This window comes from Lissotriton helveticus, chromosome 7 (genome assembly GCF_964261635.1).
Source record: "Lissotriton helveticus chromosome 7, aLisHel1.1, whole genome shotgun sequence".
Taxonomy (NCBI): domain Eukaryota; kingdom Metazoa; phylum Chordata; class Amphibia; order Caudata; family Salamandridae; genus Lissotriton; species Lissotriton helveticus.
In genome coordinates this window covers 1,158,598,788-1,158,625,458 of record NC_136068.1, presented here as the reverse complement: position 1 = coordinate 1,158,625,458, position 26,671 = coordinate 1,158,598,788, and the positions used below count along the sequence as shown (strand labels likewise).

Here is a 26,671-nt window from a genome sequence, read left to right as displayed (position 1 = left end):
AATCAAATGGGGAAAGGAGAAAGTCTATCAGCATAATGAAGATAATCTGAAGGCTCTCCACTTACCTGTAATTTTTGGAGGCCTAATGCACAGACAATGTGGATCCAAGACTACTGTAGTACGACTTAAATGTGGCGCCAAATAGAATAGCTCTAGGATAACATCTTTGACAGACAGAGACTGAAACTTTATAGACTTGTAATCCTAACGATGGCAAATACTATCGTAAAAATGTATCGCCCCTTAGCACATTTTTGATTTATTACCTCACAGACTGATTCCTAACCTACCTCATAACTATGTGGAACGTTTTGTTACACTGTATTTATACCTACCTACATCTTCATATTTATGGTTATGTCTACGTAAGATGTATCTCTAAAATACTGCGTGTTATTCTACCTCATGTTATCCTATATTAATATATCTGCATCTCTAAACTACCTCATGCTATTCTACCTCATGTTATTCTACATTAGTTTTTCTGTAAAGCGCTCTGATACCCAAGGATCAAGTTCGCGCTATATAAAACTTTCTAATAAATAAATAATAATAAAAATACCCCAGAATCCAATCTGGAATGTATCTAAAGTACATGCAACCAATTTAGAGGAGAAAGCAGCCAGGCTGGGGTCCTGGATAGCAGTATCCCAGCCAGTCTAAGTTGAAAACAGTGAAACATCAGCAAAAAGTGGGGGTAACTATAAGTAGCAGATCCTACTCTCCTACACAATCGACATAAGAGGAACAGATGGAGAAAAGCAAAGGTGGGGGAGAAGGGAAAAGCAGGACAAGAAGGAGAGGGCAACATGGAGCAAAGGGGCGGTGGAGTTTGGTTAGGGAGAAACACAAGCGAGAGGTCTGACAGCACACGAGGGAGAGGACAACATGGCGCGCAAAAAGGGGTGGGTATTTAGAGTGAGCCGAAGCACATGAGGGAGAGAGCTGGAAACCACATGCACTCTCATGGAATGCTTAACCAAAAAGAAGAAAGTAGCTCCCTAAAAATGCAATGGAAGGTTTGAAGACAGCCAATCAAAAGGATGGTAAGGGGGCAAGCAAATGAGAGTGGCACAGCTAACCAATGGTAAGTAGTAGATGGGCTATAAACCTACTGTATATTTTTGGGAAGCCCACCAAAGGAAGCCCACAACTAGACTCTCACGCTGCCTGGTTGGGGAGTCTGAAAAAAAGGCTGTGGATTCAATTGGTTTTGACTCCACCTGTTTATATATAAGAATATGTGCTCTATATGTATGTTTGACCACTTAGTATCTATCACTAGAGAAATTGCCCTTATTTATTAATAATAAATAACAACAGTATATTGAAAGCTGCAATATTTTAAAAATTGTGCTTTCAAGGTCATATAAAGACCTTTTCAGTTGAGAATTACATCACCAAGATATGTATTTACCCAATGTTTTATGTTTTCTAGCACTGGTATTGTAGATTGGCAATTATGCTAGTCAGTCATTATCTTTTGGAGCTATTTGTAGAGAGTCCATACCAATCCTTTTACACAACACATAGGATGTGTTCAGATTTTTAGGGCTGGTATTAGCCAAGACCTTTTGATTGTGCTAAACGTATATGTATGGTATGTTGCTAGGAGCTTTCAGCCACCTCTCTTCATCCATTTGTCAGATAAGTGCATCATTCACATTTGTCTTCATCCTGTCACACCATTCAGCATGGGCCAGCCCGCTTCAGCCATTGGTTAAGTTCACTGTATCAGCATTCCACTCTTTTACAAGGACCACATCACACACTAAGTAGTCCCAGGGAGTACTATGGCGATGTGTGTTGTTTGAGATCTTTTTTTTGTTGCTTTTAGTAAATTTGTTTTAGATTGATAAGGACCCAGCAGTTTTCAAACAATTTGCCAAAACCTTGAAAAACCAAAACCAGCACTGACAAAAACAAAATGCTGAGGGCCAACTTCAGAAATAAGGGCTTTGCCAATGCTTGTTTGAAAGAAAAGGAACCTTAATGCTTGGAGCTAGTTCGAAACGGCAGGTTTCTGTTTGTATCTTAGTTTACTGAATGTGTTAATTCCTTCTAACCCGTGTTGCTGAGGGAACTTGCGACTCAATACTTCCACAGAGCCAAAACAGTGCCTATAAAGCCATGTTTCAAGGCGCCTTTATTTCACCATTTCTGTATAGTGATAACGCTCGCGATGTGCTCTGATTTGAAAAGAGACGTTGATACTTTGTGAGGGTCGTGCAGTTCTTTCTCCTCCGTTTGTCGCTTTCTGTTCCATGAGAGAGGGCGCACAAAAGGGAATTGTAAATTTGCTGTCCTGACAGAAATTACTCTTTCCCCGTCAGATTGGGACAATGCTAGAATTGCAGGCCTGTGATTTTCTACCCGTGTTAACTAATTGTCGTGTCCTACTTTCATACTTATTCTCTATAAACGCATTTGTCTTTTTAGGGGATAATGGACCGTGGACTCAGAAGTGCGAGTTGGCAGGAAGTGTCGGGCCATTCATCGGCGCATGGCAGACTAAACGAGGTACAGTGCCAGGGAGCGCGCTTTTTGTCAGCTATTGTGGCATTCCGTGGTTTATATGATAGTTAAGTAACTCCTCGTAATTATATCTTGGGCTAGTGCGGCCGGAGACCAGGGGCCTGTTTATCAATGAAACAAAGGAACACTGTCGGGGCCTGAAGCGCTCAGAATCTTTGGTCATGGAAAACCAATGAATGACGCACAAATGTGAATGGGGCCTGCGGAGTGTCTTTCCGCCGTTTTTTGTTTGTGGCGCGAGAGCGGAATAACAAACTCGAATGTATAGCATGGAAATATTTCCCTGGCGTGCTGAACAGTGGTGTAACGAAACTTGAGGGGGCTCCCCTGCAGAGCACAATGAGCCCCCCAGGCACCCAGTGGCCGTGCCCACTACCTACCACTTTGCCCTACTGACAAAACTAAGCAGTCACCTAAAGCCATATTTTCAGCACTTATCTGTGTATACTTCGAACAGCAAATATAAATAGAATGCACATTAATTGTGTCCCGGGGCTGCCTGAATGCTGAGATTCATGACTGATACTTAAAGGGAACAAAGACAGAAAAGTCACATTACAAATGAATACATACTTTTGTATTTATAACCCTATTTATTGCCAAGACGAGGTCATTTTAGGCTCTTTAAACACATGGCTGGCATTTTTCTTTGGCAACCCTACTCTATATTCCTTTTCAAGAAATACATTCTCACACTACAACAGTAAATGTATTTGAAGTACTGGAACGAGAAAAAACTAAGCCTCAGTAACCAGTTTACAAAGGTATGTTGACTGTGCACCTCAGAGCGTACAACTGACTGTTGTGGTGCATTGTAGCACCCAACAACACTTTTTAATAATGTACATCACACGCCGACATGTAATAGCGCTCACTGGGTGGAGCTTATATAGCACATAGCTCAGAAATACCATGTAGATGGATGGCACGCAGCTCCTAAGAGCATTGTAAGTAGTCTAAAACACATGCAAGCATCTAACAGAGCGCTCTGGACAGACCTTGCATACACCCCACATAGCGCAGATATACTATACAGCTGGCTGGAATGTGGCCCCAAAATGCACTTTTCAATAGCATGGAACACACACAAACTTCCAACACAACACATTAAATAGAACATTTTGCTTCCATCTAACTAAGCACAGACCTGGCATTTGGGCCGTTGGCCATATTTTCCATAGAATGCATTATATAAACAAACATGTAATTGCTGCCCCTATAGTTGTTTAGCTCTATCTATAACTTGGTCATCAGAATGTGCTACAACAAAGACGATGATGCTGGGCTGGTAAACAGGAGAGAGGGCCAACCCATCTTCACTATTGAGAGGCTCAGAAGCGCATCATTTAATTTACGAGGCAGGCCGCCTGGCCGCAGTACTGATATGAGGCAACTGGTGCACTCCTGCTGCAGCTGTGAGCTACAACTACTGCGCTGATGGCCCAAACTCTACGCCACTCTACTCTATGCCACTTCACTTTTGGGTAGAGGTGCATCAGTGAGTGAGGTGCCTCAGTACTGGGCTAGAAGTGCCAGCTGCAGATCAGAAATGATTTGGCACATATGCAACTCTGAGTGGATTTCGGTACTGGAATTGCAGAAGGGGGCAGTCCTACAGGCCAGACATATGCTGGGAGAATGGCCAAATAGACGCTGAGCACAGGGGTCATCCCCGGAGTGCAAGAGCCACGGCCCACTCTAAACATATACCAGAATACTCTGCAAAGCTGAGACTCACCCACCATACCCTGGGTGCTTTCCCTCTGCTGTCCTCATGTTTACGTCGGGGTCAGGCACACTAGGGCTCCACCACAACACAAGACCCAAGGGAATGCTGGAAATTAGCCCAAACGAACAAAGACGTCCGTGGAAGTCTTCCTGGTCAGTTGGAGGCTGTGCAGATATTTCCCAGCATCCATTTACAGGCCTCAAAGTAGGCTGAGCAAACAACTGGCAGGCACCATTTACAGTCTCTGAGGAGGCTGTGCACACATCCGACTACATCCATTTACAAGCCTCAAAGCAAGCTGCATAAACAGCTGGCAGGATCCATTTACAGTCTTAGAGGAAGCTGTGCACACATCTGGCAGAATCCATTTACAAGCCTCAAATGAGGCTTCTAAAACACCTGGCAGGATCCATTTACTCCCTTAGAGGAGGCTGTGCACATATCTGGCAGCATTCATGTAAAGGCCTGAAAGGAAGCTGTGTACGCAGCTGGTAGGGCCCATTAGGAACTCAGAGGAGGCTGTGCACACAGCCGTCAGCATCCATTTACTGGTCTCAGAAGAGGCGGACTACAGCTAGCAGGATCAGGTTACATGCTTCAGACGAGACTGTGCACAGCTAGCTGGCTGGACCCACTATGATCTCTGAACAGCCAGTGTGCACAGCTGGCAGGATCCATTTACAGGCCTCAGAGTAGACTGTGCACAGCTGGCTGGCATGACCCACTATGACCTCTGAACAGCTGGTGAAAACAGCTGGCAGGATCCATTTGTAGCCCTCAGAGGACACTGTACAGCTGTCAAGGTCGGTTAAGACCGTAGAAGAGGCTGTGAACACATCTAGCAGGGACCACTCCAGGCCTCAGAAGAGGCTGCGAGCAGAACATTGCAGAATCCAAGTTCATGCCTCAGTTGAGGCAATGCACAGCTGGTTGGACCTCTTTACAGGCTACAGTGGATGCTCTGTTTTGGCACCTGTGTAAGTGACCATAAAACAACACACTGTCTGTTGTAGGTATTTAGCACGGGTGTGGTTAAGATTTTGAAACAGATCAAAACGGGGTCCATTCACAAACTGCATTTTGTACTACATAAAGTAGTACTAGGTAGTACTTTCATGTACTATAAAATGCTATTCACAAACCTACAAGCAGAGCCCTCCATAACTCCTATCTTTTCTATGTCGAGATTTCTGTTAAAGTGTTGAAGGTCTCCGCACACATAAACCTACGATTTAGCTGTCAATGTCAGAGGGACTATTGAAAGCTACTGGGAAATGAGCAATAGTTACTACTAAATAGGAAGGGTTCAAGGAGCAGTAGAGAGAAGTTTATGGGTGTATGGATGGGCTGAGGGTGTGGTCTGCTAACACAAACACACCCATTGCTATTCACGAACGACACTTCTAAAGTTACTATAACTCAAATGTTCACAAATCACTAGTAAATGCACTCCAGCCCAGTCTTGTAGTGAATATAGCACCACATATGGCCACTCACTGGTACAGACACCCACTCCCAAAGAAAGTAATGGATGAGGGACTTAACACCTAATAGGAAATCATATTAAATAAATAAAATTATTTCAACTGGTAAATTAAATATACATAAACGTGTTTTGGTGTAAAAGTTATATTAAATTCAACATAAAATATTTTATAATTTTTAAAATGAATAATTAACCAATTTAAAAAGGTAATTCAATTAAACTTGTAAGATTTTAATACAAAACGTCTAATGATTTTAAATAATTACAAAAAACATAACTTTTGATCAATTGACTAATTAATCATGATATATTAACATGCTAGCTGTAGTTGTGTTATGTTAGAGGCTGCAAATAGGCTGGGAGGCTAACTTTGAAACTTTCCTAAAAAAGTATTGCTAGGTGTTATCACAGAAGCGTGTGCTCTATGTGCCATGCCTAGAGGTGGAACCAGGAGTTAGTGGAGGGGAAGTGGACGGGACATCAAGACGGTGTAGCGATTTGTGGAACATTAGCTTCTGTATGAACTTTATAATAAGGTAGAGATTTGTTATGAGGTCGGATGTTGTAGATAAAAATGTTAATCTCTAGGGTTGACTTTTGAAACCGACAGCAATAATTGAATTCAGAAAAGATTCATCTGGTAAACACTGCATGGATGGTCAGGCTATGACAGTCACGTGTCCCAGCCAATGCTGATGGCAGTGGAGGAAATGGGTTCCATTGAAGACATGGAGGTTGAAAATTATGCTGTGTGACATAATCAACTTTTCGAACTTGAGAATGTGTAGGTGACAGACTGACTCAGCTGAGTCCTGGCCTGCATCTTCAGTGGCAGGCGCGAGCGGGCGACAGAAGACCTGGCAAGTTAGCATTGGCAATAATCAAGGCCGCACCAGTCCATCCTGAGCCTCACGGTCCCTCTTAGGCACCTCACCTCATGCGCACTTTAAATTGCGCAAAGTGGCATGCACATGAGAATGACCAGCCCAACCATAGTATTGTCCACCCTGAGGGTGAAGGCCGCACACCATTTAATTTATGATGAGGCGGCCCACTTGCAACTAGGGCGAGCGTAACGTAAGTTACGTAGCTATTGTTAAAAAAATAGACATTTTCATTTAAAAAAAAATCATATCTACCAACTAAAGGGGGTACAATGAGGTCAGCACACATGCTGCCGGTAGCTCTGTGAGTGGAGATGGGGAGGGGGGAGGGGGGGGGCAGACTCACCCAGCTTGTTCTGCTCTTTGCTTCTCTCTGAGGGTGTTGTCTCGACTTTACTCCGTTTTTTTAAGGCTCAAGCCGGTGTTCGATGACAGAAAAAGGGCCCATTAGTCATGCAGAGACCTGGACAGCTGTGAAGAGTAGCAGCCTCACTCTGCCTCTACCTCCCGTTCTCGTCACAGGCTCCAGCACTCTCCCTCGACAGGCAGGGCTCCGGAAATAATTATTTGCTGGCAGGGGGTGGCCATAGATAATTTAGCCCCACAGCAACAGGCGGCCCGGCATAAGGTGCAATCTGTAGTGCTGCCAGCCAGCCAAGCACCATGATTCCGATGTCACTGCCCCCCCCAAACCTGTGAGCTCTGCAGCCAGCCTCTACCTCCCAGTTCCCTACAAAATGTAACTCTCCGTACCCTGGCAGCAGGACGTGCCCTTACGTCCCCACTCCTCCCTTCCGGCGCCATGGCCAAGTTGTAACACGCTGCTCCTCCCCGTGCCGGGCCTTCCCTCCCCAGTCCCGAACTTCACAGCACTTTGTCTCTCATACTGCCTGGGTCCCTAGGTTTTGCTCAACCAATAACCCTCTTTTCCACTGTTGGCCTTGCTAGTTGCTCCGCGGTCACGGAGGGGCCCCTGGAGTGCGAGGGTCCCCGCGCTGCGGGGGCCTGTGTTACGCCCCTGGTGCTGAACCTAGAGTGAGGTTTTTGCTGTAAGTATCCTGCTGGGCATTTGACTACCCATTTGAAACACATGCTTTATTCCTTCAGCCCAATTACAACAGTTTTTCATGTTTTAAATATTTTCTTATTAACAGTTTTAATCAAATGAAACAAGCCACAGTAATGCGGTGTAATAGCTGTGGAGGTTTTAGATTGCTATGTGTGACATTTTTATAATTTCAGTGTAATTATGAGTGGCATTTCAAGGACGATTGAGTGACACTTTTACACAAATAAGCAATGAAGACGAGCAGTCCTGCCAGGTACCACGCATCAGGCGTTAGACTAACGCATTTCAGTGTGGCGCTGCGCATCACTGCACTGAAATGCATTGTCACGCATATGATGCATTCTCTATAGTGTCTCAGCTGAAGCACTGCCTAACTGGCGTGTGTGGCAGCTGGCAATGGCATCACGTCAGGACTGTGGCCTGCCTGTGCGCCTGCTCTTGCAGGCTTGGTATGTTGGCCACTGAGCTATGGGCTGCTGGTAGGTTCATGCCTGCAGTGCTACAATGTATTGGTCTCAGGAGATTCCCGTGGCGCTGCGATGCTCTGAGTCAGACAGCCTGCCACCTGACATCATTTAGGTTGCAAGTGGTCGTGGCGCCGCGGGGGACATCACGTCCTGGAGCCAGAGACGGGAGTTTGTGAGCGGCCGGCTACTGGTTTCTGGCTGCAATCATGGCCTCTGCTCGCAGCGCTACCTACTGCTCACACCGGACCCTGCTGACTGCCCTCATTGACGGCTGTAGTGCAGGTCCAGTTTTCAGATGAGTTTATCTGCAGTGAAGTTCTCATTTCCCGAGGCCCGACTTTAGGTTTTGTGATTGTGACTGTTTTGTTGCTGCCTGGCCTCATTTATATATAATGACCTCTAGAGGCCGGCAACAGTCTTATACTGCAAACGAGTTTCAAACATGCTGAAACATCGATATGCAAGAGTAGAAACAAAACTGTTAAAAGGAGCTTTGATTCCAGGCAGGTTTCTAGGAATGAGTAATGGTTCGGGCTTTTGAGCGCCTGTAGCCCTCCTTCTTCTCAGACCTCCTCGGCACCCGCAGGTGGAAGGCCGATTAGGACAGGTTTTCATCTTTTGTGCATTGGCAAATCCTCGGCTGTGTAGGCTTACTGCGCTCTCTTAATTGACCAGTGATTCAGCCGGTGGCGAGTAGGCCCCCCCCTGTAATTAAACATCCTTGTGTTGCAATGCAGAAAGTGGCGCCTGGGGGCTTACTGCAGTCTGCACCTGCCAATCATGCGGCCTGGGAAGAAAGGGGCGCAGAAGTGTGGCATGGATATACCTGCTATAATGCCATCACGGTGGTGGGGCGGCATGGACAGAGTGGTTAGTGCCCTTCCATTTATGGTGCTTTTGAGAAGTTGAAAGATCTTCTTGGAGTTTCTTGTTGCTCAAATGGTTGTAATTTATGGTATGTATATGTTTCCTTTGTCTTCATTGCTTGATTCCAATGCTTGATTTTTCAAGCAAGAAAATGTCACTCATAGTCGTTGGAATGTCACTCCTAATTTCACTGAAATTATGGAACTGTCACAGATAGCAATCTGAAACCCTGGCAGCTATGCATATTAATCCCCTCCTCAGTAAAGGCATCCTGTCCCGAAGCATCCCATACCTGGAAAATGGTGTGTCACTGATACTTACTTTACAGGAGCCACAAGAGCATTCTGCATGACTTATCCCTCTTTGCATAAGCCTGAGTTACAGAGGCTTTATAGTCAAATAGCAGCAAGTGTTCGACTAGGCCAAGCAGTTTCTCCTTTTCTTCCAGCAATCACTCCCTAACCTCAGGGGTCCCCTCCAACATACGGGTAAGGCCATCAAGTACTGCCCCCTGCTGCTTAATATCGGAATGCAGCTGGGCACCTACTCCCACCGTATTAGTAATGTAACAACCACGGACAACTATTTTCATAGCCTCCCATTCCACCCCCATAGAGTCTGCATTATCAAGCCAGTATTGTACATCCTGTTCCCCCAAGGGCACCTGAAAAGCCTGATCTCAAGCATCACAGGATGTAAGCACCAAGTAGGGACAGTTGATCAATATGCGTACCATCGGAAGGCAGTGCAGCACGGGGAGTGGTCGAAGTATGTTTTTGTCAAGTACTCTATGCTAAGCACCTTACCATATGCTATCTTGCAACTATAGATCCTGTCAAGCCGTACCTCCAAGTCATGTAAACCAGAGCTGAAGTAATACACCCAGGCCTCCAAGTTCCGCACCCTCCACCAATCTACCAGGCCCCACTGCATAGGCCAAGCGCCGACAGCCTTCCACTACGCTACGCATGGGCTCAGAACTCGAGTGCAAGTGTGATCTATCTAAAACCAGATCCACCAGGCAAATAAAGTCTTCCCCCACTATCTTCAGTGGGAAGAGAGGTGCCAAATTGGTTGAAAAGACAGGTTGATCCACATTTAGCACGTAAACATTTAATACGGGGACATCTCTACTGTCCAGATGGCCCAGCACCATTACAAAGCATACATCTGGGTCCATAACTGCCCTATTTTACTGAAACGACACTCTGTATCTTATGCGGATGAGATCACCCCAAGAGAAAGCGGAGTAAGTAGTAGCATATTACTGTCCCCTCCAGGACTCGAGGAAGGCCTGCCCCATAGGTTCTGTAAGGTGAGTCTCCTGTCAGAACGCTATGTGAACCCCTTTTCACTTCAAATACATCAATCAATTATAACGTTTACAATAGGTGGAGAGGCCCGCACATACCATGTAATAAAATTAATCTGGGCCACCATCAAGATCCGTGCAAACAAGAGCCATGAGGTCCCCCCATAGGTCCTGCCGGCTGTCCTGATCTACCCCTCCAATCGCAACATGGAACACCTGCATCTATACATCCCCACTGGAAAAGAACAATACAAAGATATAAACAACACCGTTAATCTATACTTCCACAAATCCCCAAAGGACTGTGACAGAAAACCATCCTGTCAAAATGACAAAACACTTGGGCCCACCAAGGAGCCACCTAAAGTCTACAGAGGACCAACCAGTACCACAATGGGAATACATGAGTGGACAAACGGAGCTGCTAGCGAGTAGGGAAACATGGACAGAGCAAAAAAAGTGAAATTCAACAGATTGTGACATCCCGCATAAGCACCCCCTCCACTAGCCCCCCCCCCCCATAGCCCGTACAAATCGAAAAGAATGGGGAAAAAAGAAGAAATTTACAGTATTATATAGGTCACAGCCACACAAGGTCATCAGAAGTGTCCTGGATAACCCACGGAAGAGTGTTCTCCAGTACCGGCACAGCAGAGGTTGAGCTACAATGGGCCAGGAATGTTCACTGCGGCAAGCGCTCTCCAGCTCCGAGAGATGCAGATGTCTCCACCTCCCTTGTCTGTTCCATTGCCACCTGAGATCTGGTGGGTCGATATGCCCTTCCACGCTGGGATGCACAACACCATGGGTGCGGGGCTGCCTCTGCTCCAGACGTTCCGGTCATACAGTGCCCTTGTCATATAATTCAAGACAGTCCCATGCTGCCACCGGATCTGTGAAGTGCACCTGGTCTTCCATTTGTACTCTCATCCAACTGAAAACAGTAAGGAATAAAGTAAACCCAGGAAGAGCAGCTTCTTCTTAACAGTAAGGAATGATGCGCTGTAGGCATGGACCTAGAGGGTGGTTCCAAGGATAAATTGACATTATCCTCTGCAAAGGGGTCATGCGCCTGGGTCTACTGTAACAAGTGATCTCTATTGCAAAAATGTAGGAGGCGGGTAATTACTGGCCGAGGTGGCGCCCCAGGGCAAGGTGACTGTGCCAGTACGCAATGAGTTCATTTCATGGCATAGAACTTGGACAGTCCTACCGGGGCCACCACCTCCTGCAGCCAGTCTTCAAGAAATTCAAGCAAAGAGTCCCCCACAATGCGTTCATGGTCTGTAAGTATCTCACGCCTGCTGCGTCCTCAGTTCATAGCGACTAGCACCTCCTCTAAATTCAACTGTTTTGTTAACATGAGTTTGCCTGATAAATCTGAGGGTGTGAAATTTTGCAAAATTACGTATAAATAATTTAAATGCACATTCAGCGTTTAACGCTATATTTTAGCACAACATGTGTCCTCATGTCTATTTAGGACCTTTAGAACAAAAAAATAAATAGCACCAAAAACACAAGTATGTCGTGTAACAGCTGCTTGCACTCTGGTTGTTCCTGTTGTTCCCTGACTATAATTGTCCTTTTTTCCGCTGAGACGAAACTACCCTTGGGCGATCCTCACTGCCCAGTTCGAGTGGTAACTAATGATTTGAACTACCACCACACCAGCCCATCACAGAGCAGAGGCAAAGACCTTGCTGAGTACAGCCCTCTACTCTGTGGTAAGCTGCTGGATTTAAGGTTGTTTGGGTTGATGCCTCCTGTGTTTACATCTGATAGGGCTGGAGAGGTATGGTGGCAGACCTATGCCCATGGTTTGGAGAATTGAATGGTTGGGAGGGGTAGGGAGGAGACTAGAGATGTATTGGGCTGGAGATCCAGATTTTAGGCCAGAATGATTAGGGGGTAACCATGTGGTTGAGACTTGATGAAAAGTTTGATATGCGAACAGCTCAGAACCAGAAGACGGAAATTCGACGGCTAGGGGGGCAGAGATGCCACCATGCCAGGCTACTCTGGATAATGCAGTGAATTAGATACACATGTTGATATGTTGCCATGATGCCTTTTCTTTCTAGATATGGTTTGAGGGTTTGGATAGTTGAGGGACGCCGTTGAGGCTTCATGAAAATATGGTCTAGTGATTGTGATTGAGGTCTAAGGGGAGAAAAGCATTGGGGATTGATTAGGTCAACGTTGAGAGAGGAATGAGCATAATATAGTTCAGGGATTAAAGGGCACAGGCAAAAGTTAATAAGGGATTCTAATTTAAAAAATGTAAAAGTTTATTGGACGTCTATTCCTTGTAAAAAACAAAAGTACAAACAAAAATGTTATATTTAACTCAAGAAGGATTTTCCTTTGACAATGCCAAGTAATTAATGATATATATTAAGAACCTATTTTAGCAGCACTCTTCAAACAATTCCCACCACTGGTGACACTGAAGCGTGCTTGAATGCAAATTGGCATTAAAACGCTTTTGATATGTGCCTAACTCTATTGTCAATCATTATATGAGTATGGACAGCCTTTGTAGATTCATAAAAATCAGGAAGACTACTAAGAAATGTGAATGATTGACTTGTACTTGAAGGTTGCAGGACGATAATTTGAATCTATACTCTTTGTACAACCAGCCTGATCTAGCAGAAGCACAAGCAAACATTTTTTATTAATGAACTTTATAAACTCACAGCTGGAATAAATCAAAAGTACTAAGGTATCCTAATATACTCAGAAGTTGAACTAACTTTACATCTTTCAGTTGATATTTTGCATATCTGCCTCAAAAGGAGTGTTCACCATGCCGCTGGAGTCCAGTTAGCCTGGCTGATGAGGGTTGAAACCAGAAACCGGTTCAGGATGCTTGTTTCCAGTCCAAGGACGACCTCACCTGGCAATTAGGACTGGACTGTTCCCATAGGGATCAGGGTCAAGGCTTATTTGCATATGGCTGTGTTCAAAGTGGAATGGCATGGGAGCAAAAAAAAACGATTGATTTAGGCCCAGATCTCTGTGCTGGGGTGAATGTATGACATTGTTCTGCATTCTGTCCATCAATTATTCTTTTTGCCCTTCTATCATAGTATCCAAGGGACATGAAAGTGCCTTCTGCAGGCATTTTGATCTAGAGCTTTGAATAGTGAAACAATTTTCTTGTGAGGCCAAGGAACGGCAATAAAGATCTATAGGAGATAGCCTTACAACTACAAGTTCTTAGTAGAAGCAGAGTTGAAAGACTGTAGATAGTATCAGATTCCATTAAGTCTCCTATTGTTAATATTACACCACGTGGTAAGCTAAAGCAGTGTGTGCTCCAAAGACGTTTCACTACAGGATTCTGGAGGTGGAAATTTGTGATAAAAACATTTGTGCACATTTGTTGTGTGGTATTTTTGTGTGGTGGTGATGCGTTCCGTTGTTTTTGCGCTACTGTGCTTTTGTGCTGCTTTATTACAATGTGATTTTGTTGTGCTGTACTACTTTATTGTGTTGTGTTCCCTTTGATTGGATTGTTAGGATGGGCCCTGTAAAGTTTTAATTGTGTTATGGTATTTTATTTACGTTATTGTGTTAATTTATGTTGTTTTCTTTAGATATATCAATATATTCTGCTATAGTTTCAGCCGAAAGCACCATATGCCTTAAAAGTCCATTTGACATGCATCCATTTGCTAAAACAGCACTGCTCCAGCTCTACATCAACTTAAGACACCGTCAGCCCAAAACTGTGGCTGGCACTACGTCTTAAGGTATCACTCCCAGTGCTCACTTTATGTGATACGGCCCATAATGTATTCATAGCATGGGCTCCTAAATAGATCTCTGATAATTATAATTCTGAGCTGTTTACATTGACTCTGTGCCTCACTGTCTCTAGAAGCTGGTTTGAGTTTGGGATGTGTTTATAATTCATTTTTTTCCGCAAGTTTATTTGCAGGCTCCTAATATTGCTAATCTTGTGAGTTTGTGCTTCAAATCAATAGGAGTTAAATCTATGAATGCCAGATGTTCTTCGCCCAATGGTATATTCAGAGGAGTCTGTGTTACTTTAGGGGGAGGCACTTAGCTGTCCTCAGAATCTCAAGGTAGTCAGCCAGGAGTAAGGATAAAAGCAGGGGTTTGAGCAAGGTAACATAAATTCTGGCTAATAAGGTGCCTTGGGCCTCCAGCTGGAATGTAAACTTCTTTCCAAGTGCAATGAACCCTTGGGTATCCTCAACTATAAAGTATCCTTTCAAGGGTGACCGGGTTCACCAAATTGAACATGGTCATTAAGTCAACAAAACATGCGCATACAGCACCTAAGACATGGACTTCTTTGCTGCATACCTGAGTGAAGGATTCAAGCGCTTGACCTTCATGAACTCTTAAATGCCATATTGCAAGAGAGAAGGAGGGATCAAAGTAACTAGCAATGATCGGCTCAATGGACTGCAGTCAGTGCTCAGATTTGGGGACTAAAAGGAATCAGGCATCTAGATTATGGATAGGTAAAGTAGGAATTCGGAGAGGTGATAGTCCTCCTTTCCCCATTTTCTTTTATTGGCCTTGTGTGGGTAACAGGCCTACTGCAACTGTTACTGCATGGGACAGTGGTGGAATGATGACTTCCCCCGCCCAGGTAACGAAATATGTTTGTATAATATTTTTAAAAAATATATTTGTATTCATTTTAACAAAAATGACAAACATTACGATCATGTACTGAAAATCCCATTACATCACATACTTTTGCTGATACATAAAAATCATTGCAGGCAACAATATTTTTACATAGATTGTGCTTCTTTTCTAGTCCTCTTCAGTTCTAGTTCTACCATCGGTGACATACAGATATCTCCTTTGTATAGATTCCATTTTAACCACTTCCTGTCCCATTTCTTCGGGCACCCCCTAGCTATAAATACTTCCTTCTCGGCTATCATGCATTTGTCCATGTCCCTATTCCAGACTGTGACTGCCGGTGGTGTGACCCCACCCCACCCCCTGGCGATTTCTCGTTTAAACAATGTGAAACCCATCGCCACCAATTGCTGTTCCGTTTCAGTTAGATCTGTCGCCTCCCAGATGTTAAGCAGACCCAGCCGCGGAGTCAAGGTAATCACCTTCCCTAGGGCAGAGTGCATATGTGTTGTGATCCTACCCCAGCGGCTTTGTATCGCCGGGCAGCCCCATACCGTGTGGTAAAAGGTGGCAGACTGCCCACAGCCCTTGAAACAAAGATCGTCAAGTTTGGCCCCTATCCTTGCCAAGATAATTCCAGTCATGTATGATCTATGAAAGACGCGAAGTTGAACAAGGTGGTACCTAAGTGTAATGGCAGCCTCCCTGGAAGACATTAGCGCCTGTCTCCAATCCTCATCCTCAATGACCCCCTGATCATCCTCCCATTTCGCCTTTAGTTGTTCAAAAGAGTCTGGTAAATTATTCCTAAGCTTCTTGTAGGTGAGGGAGATAGCTTTGGTGTGCAATTGTCCATCTAACAGGCGATCTTCTAGCTGAGAGGATTCCGCTATATCACTGCAGTTAGGAAAAACCGCCATCAAAGCATGTCTTATTTGCAGATAGTGGAAAATTTTGGTTGCCGCTAATTGGCATGTCTTCTGCAATTCCTCAAACCAGAGTATTTTGCCCTTCTTAACCTCCTACTGTCGAAATACCAATCATGTCCCACTTGTCAAATCCCAGATGACGATAAGATCATCCCAAGCTTCTCTGAATACCACAACGGTGTCATTCTGGTAAGTCTATCCGTCCAACCCAGTCTAGAGTTGGCTACTCTCCATATCTGTAATGTGTGTTTTGCAGGTCCTATGATATGTTTTCTCTGCGGGCCAGTATACAGCGCCCCAAGATATCCAGCTCTGTCCATCTGATACCTATCCAATGCGCACGCCGGGTCATCCGGCGGGGCATATCGCCATCTATTTACTACCAACAATTGCGAGGCCCAGTTAGTATAATCGTATATCGGGTAGTGAGATACCTCCATCGTACCACCCCTTCATTAATTTTTGTAGCGCTATCCTTGGGGCCTTACCGTCCCATAGCAAAGTGCGCACTTCACCCTCTACCGCTGTAAAATAGGCATCTGGAATTTTATGTGGACAATTTTGCTAAATATACAGAAACCGTGGTAGAGCAAGCATTTTAAAAAGGGCAGCACAGCCAATCAGTGATAAAGGGAGGGATCTCCAATGTTGGACATTTGCTCGCAGTCTCGTCAACACTGGCACCAGGTTGTTTTCATAAAAGAGAGCTGGATCAGGCGTGACAAAAATACCTAGATATCGGAAGCCATCCTCCCCCACCCGCAGGGCACAATCCCTTGGGAGGCGCGGGGCATCTCCATGCAGGACATATATATGTTTGTATAATTAAGATTATGTAACAAAAGCCAGATAGCCATCCAGCTTGAAGTATCCAGAACAACAAACAATGAAGCAAAGTACACAAATTAAGTAAAAAAGATCCAAATATGGTTCCCCTTCAATCATATATGATTCAAAGCTTTAAATTCAGAGAAAACCCAAAAGGAGTAGCTTGTGTGCAGGTAATAAATTACTATTGAAGAAAACAAAGGAGGTAGAGGAGAGTCAGTGTTCTACACGAACACCTCGGGTGAATTCAGCCTCCCCTTACAATTATTAATAAGCAAAAAGATTCACCCAAGGAAGATTGCGATCAATGAAGTTAGATCATGGGTCAAGTGTGTTTCCTGCGTTGGTGGGAAGCACATAGTGTTTCTTAAATACCCCTCACACACCAAAAGGGGCCGTGGTGTCATGCTTCATCATAGGGGTCTTCGCATCCCTCTACGGAACGCGGTGTGCTACTACCAACGAATAATCGGGAGCACTGCTGTTATCGCTATGTGTGGTGTGTGAGGGGTGGTGAGAGGTAGTGTCAGGAGTGAATGGTAAGTGAATGTAAAAAAATACCTAGCAACATAGGAGTAAAAAATTTAATAAGCCTTGGTGCCGATATTATTAAAAGGGTGTGAAGTGGAGGTGTGTTGTATTAATGTACATAACCTCCTGCGTGTGGCAACATGTTTCGAAGCATGCTGCTTCTTCTTCAGGACGGGTACACAGATCCCACCCTACTCACATGTATGATGTGACAATGTCAACAGTACCAGTATTATGTGTAGACTGGTGGAAAAATAAGGTAGAAAAAATGGGACACAATGGTCTCCGTATTATTAGTAAATTCCTTAGTTTGAGCCGCGAGGGGGACGTTCATGCGAGGCAGTTACCTGGTATATAGTGCAATGTGCACAGGGTCCCTTTCATTCTAAGGTTCATGATGCCATTGGCTTCTAAAACAACAAATTCAAACTAAGGAATTTCCTTTTACTAATAATACTGTGACCACGGTATCACACTTTGTAAAACAGGAGTAACTCCCTTGCCTGGGGTGGGCATGCATGCTTTGCATTATGAACTTTTGTACGCCCACAAATATTTCAGTGTATATGGGTGTCCAGAAACTGCCAACCCGACGTTTCCCACCACTTGTGTGTGTTGGGGAAGGCTTTTCTAGACATGGGAAACTTTTTCCGAAGAAAAGAAAAAATGTCCAGTTTCGTAGCAGGGTTGCGTTTTCCCAAAGAGGCATTGAGTGAAATTGCAATGTCTATATGACTGTCTCACTAGTATACCTGGAAAGGTTTGACTGCTGCAGCAGTATTGATGCAGTAGTAGAAAAGAACATTTTTAAATCTACCCCTGTGCAAACAACAACTTTTATTAGTGCATATTTTTTAATGAGCTCTAAAAAACCTATGTTGGAGGGCCACTTGGGAATAAAGACTGTCACATTGAGCCCTAGGATGAACTGGCGCACCTACCTGTATCTTCCCCGCGTGTTGTATTGCTGAATAAAAATATGCTGGACCTGATTAAATGTTTCTTTATTTTCTTGTAAAAGATACTATGCAAGATGGACAATAAAAATATAATTTTAAAAAAATTGGTGCATATTTAGAATTCTCTCAGTGAATCTGGCCTCAGTAGAGTAAAACTACCAAGTGCATTTTCAAGAAAATAGGTTTCCCAAGGGCCAGATGTTTGTAGGGAAAGGTTTGCGATTACCAAATAGCAAATTTTTGCGATTCATTATTTGGTAACTGCAAACTCCAGTGTACGAGTGTGCTCTTTACACTTTCTGCGATTTGCATTAGGCCACAAATAGGCCCACTTCGTTATTATTCATGAGATAGGTCTCATTTTGTGACCCATTGTGAATCGCAAAAATCACTGAGATGGGGGCATGATGGAGTCCGCATACCACTCTGTTTGTGATTGCTTTAAAATAAAGCAACCTTTGTTTTTTAAATGCAGCCCATTATCCTTAAAGGAAAACAGTATGTGTTTCAAAAAGAAAATGAAAAGCTTTCTTTTCATTTTATGAGAGTAGGCAGTGGTCCGTTGGAGCACTGCCTGTTCTTAAAAAAGTTTTTCCAAAGAATCACAAAGGAGAAGGGGTCCTTTGGGAACCAATTCCCATTTACAAATGGGTTACCACCTACTGAAGTAGGTGGTAAAATGCAAATGTTTTGCAACCGCATTTCAGTCGCAAAACATTCACACATACCACAGCGATTCGATATTTGGAAGGACTGCCTTAAACACACCCCTTCCTAATACCGTATCGCAAACCCAATTTGTGATTCGGTAATAGGTTACTGAATCACAGATAGGGCTTTGTACTTAAAAAGTACTTTTTTGCAGTCGTGCCATTTGCAACCTCAAAAAAGATTTGCACATCTGGCCCTTAGGGCCTAATTAGTGGCTGTGCAATAAATGTCACATTCTTGGAGGTTTTCCCCAATATATACACCCAGGAAAAATATGGGAAAATATATTGATGCAAAGAAGAGGGCAGAATGGCAATAAAAAGAAAAAACATGCAGCTTTTGGAGTGACAAATTGAATGTTATGCCTCGCATAATAGGAAGTATCACCCATGGTGAATACCACACTCAGGCTACTGGTATTTACTAGGTAGAAGCAGCTGGTGACCTTAGAAAGTGGTGAAGCAGCAATAGCAGGTTCCCTAGGATAGCCTTAACTAAATGTTTTAAGTCAGCCCACAAAGGTGGAATTTCAATAACTGATATCCTGTCATATTATAGAGCATCCCACTTAATGATCCTTAATGAATGGTGGCACAATACTGAAAGAGACCCAGCTCTTGCATCCCAAAAATGGGCAATGTAGGAGGTCCCACTATTGTATCTACTCCATTGATGCGAGATAGATCCTTCGCTTCCCTCAGCGACTACACTGATTATTAAGATCTAGAAAGATACAACCAGAAACTTGGTATACGGCGATTGGTTAACTAAAGAGACTATTCTCTGGGTGAGGAAAAGATTGCTACAAGTTACCACACTACAGGGTTGTAAACAATGGGATTCCATCTGTATATCTCAACTGAAGGGATGTGATGTTGGGTACTATGTTGACATTATTTGCAGGCTTACAGGAGCATTTTGCTCTTCACAAGAGTCAGTTATTTCAGTACCTCCTGTTTCAGCATAATATAGCCCCTCATTGGGTCTGGTTTGGTGGAGTTCCCAAACCTCAGTCTGCATGATGCAAAATTAGTGCTGGGGAAAATAAAGGAAAACAAGATAGCGCAGCTTTATGGTTCCCTAGTTATTAGCACTCTGTACTCATTTGATTTTCTTGGGAACAAGATTTAGGTTCACTCACTGATGACAATTGCAGGGAAGCTCTGGCATCCCTCTGAGAATATGTTATTGCATCACAATACCAATGGATCCAACTAAAGTACCTACATCAAGCTTATTTAACAAGAAGTAGACTCTGTAAATTTGGAGTGAAAGCATTGTCCCTCTGTCTGAGATGTACAATACAGGTGGGGTATCTAAATAACACAATATGGCCCAGTTGCCTGATTGCCTCCTTTTGAGAAGGAGTATTTGCCTATTTGGGGAGGATTTTGGGCTGGTAATTTCTCGCTGACCCCAAAATGACTATTCTACATTTAAACATGGAGTTAGACTTGAACAGATTCAAAATGGCACTCCTGTGGTGGGGCTTCTTATTGTAAAGAGAGGCATTGCCCAGCAGTTGAAGAACACAGACACTTCTACTCTAGAGGGATGGAAATAAGGTCTTGATCAATGCATGACCTAGGAGAAACCTATTTACACGGCTAGAGGGTGTCTGTGGAAACACTACAAAATAAGGAAAGATCGGTCCCAATATAGTGGACTTATACTCACCCCACAGGAATGTGGACTTTGGACAATGGATTGCAGATTATACAGTTCAGGGCCAGCTTTAGGGTAGTGCGCTCAGTGCAGCCGCACCTGGCACTGAGCTGGGGGATCTCTGTGTTAAAATAACTTATGTGTTTAAATCACCTACTGCAGAGTTCCTTGTGTGTCCAGCAGGTTTCAGGCAACAATATAAATATCGATATAAGAGATCAGAGTTTTTTTCTAGTGGCAGTTTGACTTGTCATAAAGCTATGCAGAGGGTAATACGCCTGCTGCAAAGAAGGTGTGTCATGCAAATCACTGAACTGTAGTTTATGTGGATAGCTCAATGTTTTACTGATTTTGTCACATAGATCCTTTTGTTACTTGCCATTCTTAAATTAAAAATCTAATATAACACAGTGACTTATGAACCCTCAAAGAGCTGCATACATATTGTTTAATATAGGTTTGAACGATATGTTTTCTTCCTCCCTTCTTTCATTGTTTATTCCTAATGTTACTAAAAGGGGTTCGTTGGGTTGACATGCATCCTTGTTAGTAAACCCAACCCCAACTAGTGTTCCAAAACAACATGAAATGCATGTGAGAGATGGGCTAAGGAGAGATGAAGGGCACTGCTGGAGAGTGGCGGTGACGGAATCCGTGGAGAAGGAGGTCATGGAGGGCCAACAAAGATTGTGGCACCGGGCCATACCAGCGCTGAATCCTGCCCTCAGCATGGTATCCATGGTATTCATGGTGATGGTTGCACTTCTTGGGATTCCTGCAATTATAACTTATTTTTTCATAATAATTAGCATGTTTCATTGCCTGGGATGAGGCAAACAGATACGTTTTCTGTTCGTATCATCATTATACGAAATCAATGAAAACTGTTCTATAAAAAAGATAATTAAAAAGTGGTAGGGCACATTTCTTTGTAGGAATTCTGTTGAGAAAGCGACGTGAGCGACCCTGATTGCTTCTTGGAGTGTTAAGGAAGAGAAGGTTTGGGGTTGCACGCCTGAGGCAATTTTGAAAATAATGGGGTCAAACTGTAAACTTTAGAACATGATTTTCGCACTTACACACTTACACACACTCAGACTTTCCTGTATTCTGGCACATGCATGTACTCAGTCAAACCGCCATTCACACCCACATGCACTCACGTTCACCCTTCTGTCTCAGGCTCACACACTCTCCCAATCTCAGGCACACTCTTTAACAGTCTCACACATACATGCTGTCTCATTCACTCCCTCCTGCACTCACTTTTGTGTACTCTCTCACACACTCTTTCTCTACCATACAGCTATACTTTACACCTTTTTACTTACCTTGCATTCTCTGCTGGTGGCGCTTCAGGCTAGAGGGTCTCCACTCTTTCATGGTAGGAATCTGACACTAGAAATAGGACCTAAAACTCCAAGAAACATGCACTGCAAATGGGGAGAAAACAGTACTGTAGTCACAGAAATAATAACCGGAACTGCCCTGGTTCAGCTTCTGATGGGGCAGGACTGTCAGAAGTTGGGACAGGCTAAGATTCCTGCTAGTGGGGATGAACTGAAGTAAATACTTCAGTTCATCACCACAAGTAGGACTCTTAGCTTGTTTGAAGGGGCACACTGATAAGCACTTTGCAGGAACCATTTTATCAGGTGCTGCCTGAGGCATGAGCAGTATGTTTGCTAATTAATATGAATTGTGCCTGTGTGAGGGGCCATAACTGAATTATGTTGTCACTGATCAGCAGTCCAGACATCCATTTGAAGAGTCCTCTGTTCTTAAAAGGGAATCTGCAGATGTATTAAGGTTCAGGCTCATCAGACATCCTCCTCTTCTTGTCACTATTATCTGGTCATGGTGAGCTTCAGCAAAGACTGGAGGGCTACCACGTGTTCACAAACACGGCTAAATGTAATTTAATTCTTATAGAGCGCAACTTTCACTCCAAGGAGCATCTTGGCGCTAATACCCGTCGCCTAAGATGGAGATAGGCCGGAGAGCTAATCAGACATCAGTCCACTCTTACCTATATCGTTATAGTTATACCAGAGCTATACATGCTTTGTCTGTGAGATTGAAAACCCACCTAATGGGAATGAGGAGTTTTGCTTAACTCGGAATCAGGCCCTAAATTAAAAAATGAAAGATAATTTTGTAGAAAATGGAGCTGGCTTTATGAAGCTATCATCTTACAGGCTTCAAGTATAACTCCATAGGCATATATCACTCTGTATGCTACTTTGAAGTAGACTACTTTAGGCTTATCTAGATAGGCTAACTTATTACAAATGTCAAAATGATGGCCTTTACAATTGGGTCCTTCAGCCGAGAACTGGTTTCACTGGTTCCTCATATTGTTAAAAAATATGAAGACTCGCTTCAAACCTACATCAAATACCTGAAGGTGTAAACGAAATAAGGTGCAATTATGAATTTGCAACGTACAGTTAAAAAGGAGCACGTGAATCGTGTTGCACCCATGAGCGCTATGGAACAGTGTCTTGCAAGCCCATTACCCTGGAGTTAACTATTGAATTATCTGCAACACTCACCACACAGATAAGCAGAATCAGAATTTTAATGGGTTCAGCCAGGTAACTACTAGGGATCCACTATGAGAGGCTCCCTGAACCAGCTTCTTTTCACCATCTTTCTGAGCCTGCTTGAAGAACTTTAGGCTTAGGGCCTGATTATGACTTTTGGCGGTGCGGGAGCGGAACACCACACTGCCACCCCACTCCTGCACTGCCAAAGCTCACCACCAGCCGCCCTCCGGACTACAAGTATTTTTGTAGTCTGGCATGCGGTTCTTTGGCGTTCCCATGGCGGTGCCTTTCAAAAAAGCACCGCAATGGAAGGTCATGGAGCGGACTCAGGTCTGGGTGCGAAAGGAATCAAGAGACTCGTTTTTGTTACTGAGAGACTAGCTTTTAAAAACTGTATTTTGTTTATTGTTAACTGGCTTTTTAATCATATTTTGCATGCACTGCCATCACTTTTAAATCATTTGCGCTTACAACTGCCAGCATTAGACTCCAGGTAATGACCGCTTCTTCTGGCACTTACCATGGATAAATGCTCATCTTGCACAGCGTTTTTTGCAAAGAATAGTCAGTAGCTAAGACTGCGTTTCCGGTCTGCCACGGCTTGTCAGTGCGATTGAGTAGAGAAACGCAGCTCCGCCCTCAGAGCCCACGCCCCCCCGGCAGCTCGCCGGCCCAGTGGCGGGAACCTCAAAGGGGAATTAAAGTGAATGCTGCACCGGACGCCCAGCGGGCGCACAGCTGGCACGCCAAAAGTGTGCCTAAGACAAGCCCGTCTGCTCCCGGAACGCGGCCAGGGCCAGAAATGCTGCCAGCATCAAACCAAATCCCCAGTATACCAGTGAAGAACTGCTCGCATTCAACACACAGGTCAGAAAGTGTAACACCCCACCACTAATGGAAACCATCAAAGGCCCCCTCACCTGCCTCACCTGCAATCGCACTATCAACCACGAGCGCTATACTAATGCAAAACGTGCCACCCCTCCCAATCACAAGGCCCACCCGAAACAGGTTCACTGTAGCCTGATTAATGCAAGATCCCTAGCAAAAAACGCCCTATACATTGAGGACTTGCTGACAGACCATAACTATGACTGCCTCTTTGTCACAGAAACATGGCTGACAGAATGCTCCAATCCAAATGTGGTTCAAGCCCTTCCCCAGGGGAATACCATATCCAGAGTGGATAGAAAGGGGAAACAGGGAGGTGGAATAGCTATAATCTATAAGGACCACCTGAAATGCACTAATATCACCGAACTTAAGGATGCACAAAGTCTCCGTTTCAATCTTAAAATAGACAACTGCACCACGTTCGCAGGGGCTCTTGTATACAGGCCCCAGGATTAATGGGGAAGTTTTTAGATACCCTGGGAGAAAGCCTAAGCTCACTTGTGGTACGATACTCCAATTTTACAATCCTAGGTGATTTTAATCTTCACCTGGAAGCCGTTGACCCTCCCAATACAAACAATTTTGTAGAAATTATAAACACATTTGGACTAACACAACAGATACAGGGGCCAACACACCAGGCAGGACATACCCTAGACGGGATATGCACTAATGCCACTGACCTAATGGTTGGTACTCCGACTACACTAACCTGGTCAGACCATAAGTTAATCCCTTTCACACTCGCCTACCTCAATGTCCAAACAAAAAACAATTCCAGCAAATCAGGCCCCACACGGAATGTAGTAGCATGCTACCTAACCCCAATTTACAGAGCATAGCAGAAACCATCAGACCTACCCTTACTGGAAATCCGGAGACTGACAATAATCTATTCAATGAATGGATGCTGTCAATAGTCAATACTATAGCCCCGCTTAAGAAAACTGTCAGCAAAAAAAAATCAGCACCTTGGTTCACCTCTCGTCTGAAAGCATTGAAGGGACTCTGCAGACACGCATAAAACAATGGAGAAAACACTATGGGGCGGAAGACATGAAGCACTATAAATCAGCACTCAGCACATACAAACAACAAGTAAAAATAGAGAAAAACAACGCACTATACTAATCTGATAAACAGGGCAGATGACAACCAAAAACTATTTTCAATATTGTGAAAACTTTCACTAACCCCACAATCCTAAAACATGAAATCCCTCCTTCACAAGACCTATGCAATGACATTGCTGAGTTTTTCGACAATAAAATTAAAGATCTAAAAAAGGATTTTACCAACATATCTCCCCAAATAAAGCCCAAGCAGTAAGAAAAGAAAAGGACCTCACATGTTTTGAAGAAATAAATCTAGAACAGTCCAAGCAGGCTATCCTTTCCTGTAAGTCAGGCTCACCCTTTGATCCATGCCCACCGAAAATTCTACACGCATTGGTGGATACAGTAAATCCCGTCATCAACCAAATCATTAAAGCCTCCTTTAGGCTAGCAAAAATCCCTGACATCTGGAAAATTGCTGAAGTGAAACTCCTCGACCCTACTACTCTATCAAACCTCAGACCCATCTCACTTCTACCATGCCTTAGTAAAATTGCGGAAAAACTAGTGAATGCCCAACTTAATGACTTCTTGCAAAAAACTTATACCCTGCATCCCAGATAATCAGATTTCAGACCTCGCCACAAAACAGAATCAGTGCTACTCCATACCACAGACACCTTAAAGTTTGCCCTTGATCGAGGCAAGGAGGCAGTACTGATTCTGTTGGACCTGTCTGCGGCGTTCGACACTGTATCACACAATATCCTGGGAGACAGATTAGAATGCAGCAGAATAAAAGACAAGGCTTTGGCCTGGATTACATCTTTCCTAGATAAAAGGCATTAGATCGTCACACTGGGCAGTTAAAAAACAGAGGAGAAATGGTTGTCATCAGGGGTCCCCCAGGGCTCTTCCCTGAGCCCTATCCTGTTTAACCTTTATATGACACCACTTATCTCTCTGATAGCCACCTTTGACATTGAGTCAATTGCATACGCCGATGACACCCAGCTGATCCTCACTCTGGACAAAAACTCCTCAGCGGCAGTGGAGAAGTTCCATTACTGCCTCATGGCAGTAATGAATTGGATGAAACAAAATCACCTTAAATGTAATAGCTCCAAAACCGAAATTATGCAGTTTTGGAAAATCAAATGTTTTCAGACCCCATCAATGGTGGCCCTCGGACTCCGATGCCCCCCCCACAATGGCTGATACAGTAAAAAACGTAGGAATGATATTCGACCCCAAACTTTCCTTTCACAAGCATGTGCTCGCAACTGCAGGCATGTTTTTCCAAATCATCAAAACCCTCCGGAAATTTTTTGACCTACTTCAATAGCCTGTTAGGAAAACTGTTGCAGTGGCCCTAATTCTATCTCACTTGGACTACTGCAACCACCTCTATGCAGGAACAAAAAAGATGGTTGTGAAAAGGTTACAAGTGGTCCAAAATTCTGTAGCGAGACTGTTGCTCAAGCTCCCTAGGGACTCCTTCTCAGCTGCAGCACTCAAAAAGCTTCACTGGCTACCGGTTCAAAAAAGGATTCTCTTTAAGATCCT

At 44.0% G+C, this 26,671-nt stretch overlaps 1 protein-coding gene across 1 annotated transcript in view; it reads left to right on the top strand.

Moving 5' to 3' along the window:
* ARSG (arylsulfatase G) overlaps positions 1–26,671 on the top strand; it is a 902,795-nt gene that overhangs the window by 483,789 nt on the left and 392,335 nt on the right. The window contains exon 7 of the mRNA XM_078654296.1: positions 2,440–2,520. Coding sequence (XP_078510422.1) covers positions 2,440–2,520 — 81 coding nt within the window. The remainder of the gene's footprint in view (positions 1–2,439; positions 2,521–26,671) is intronic.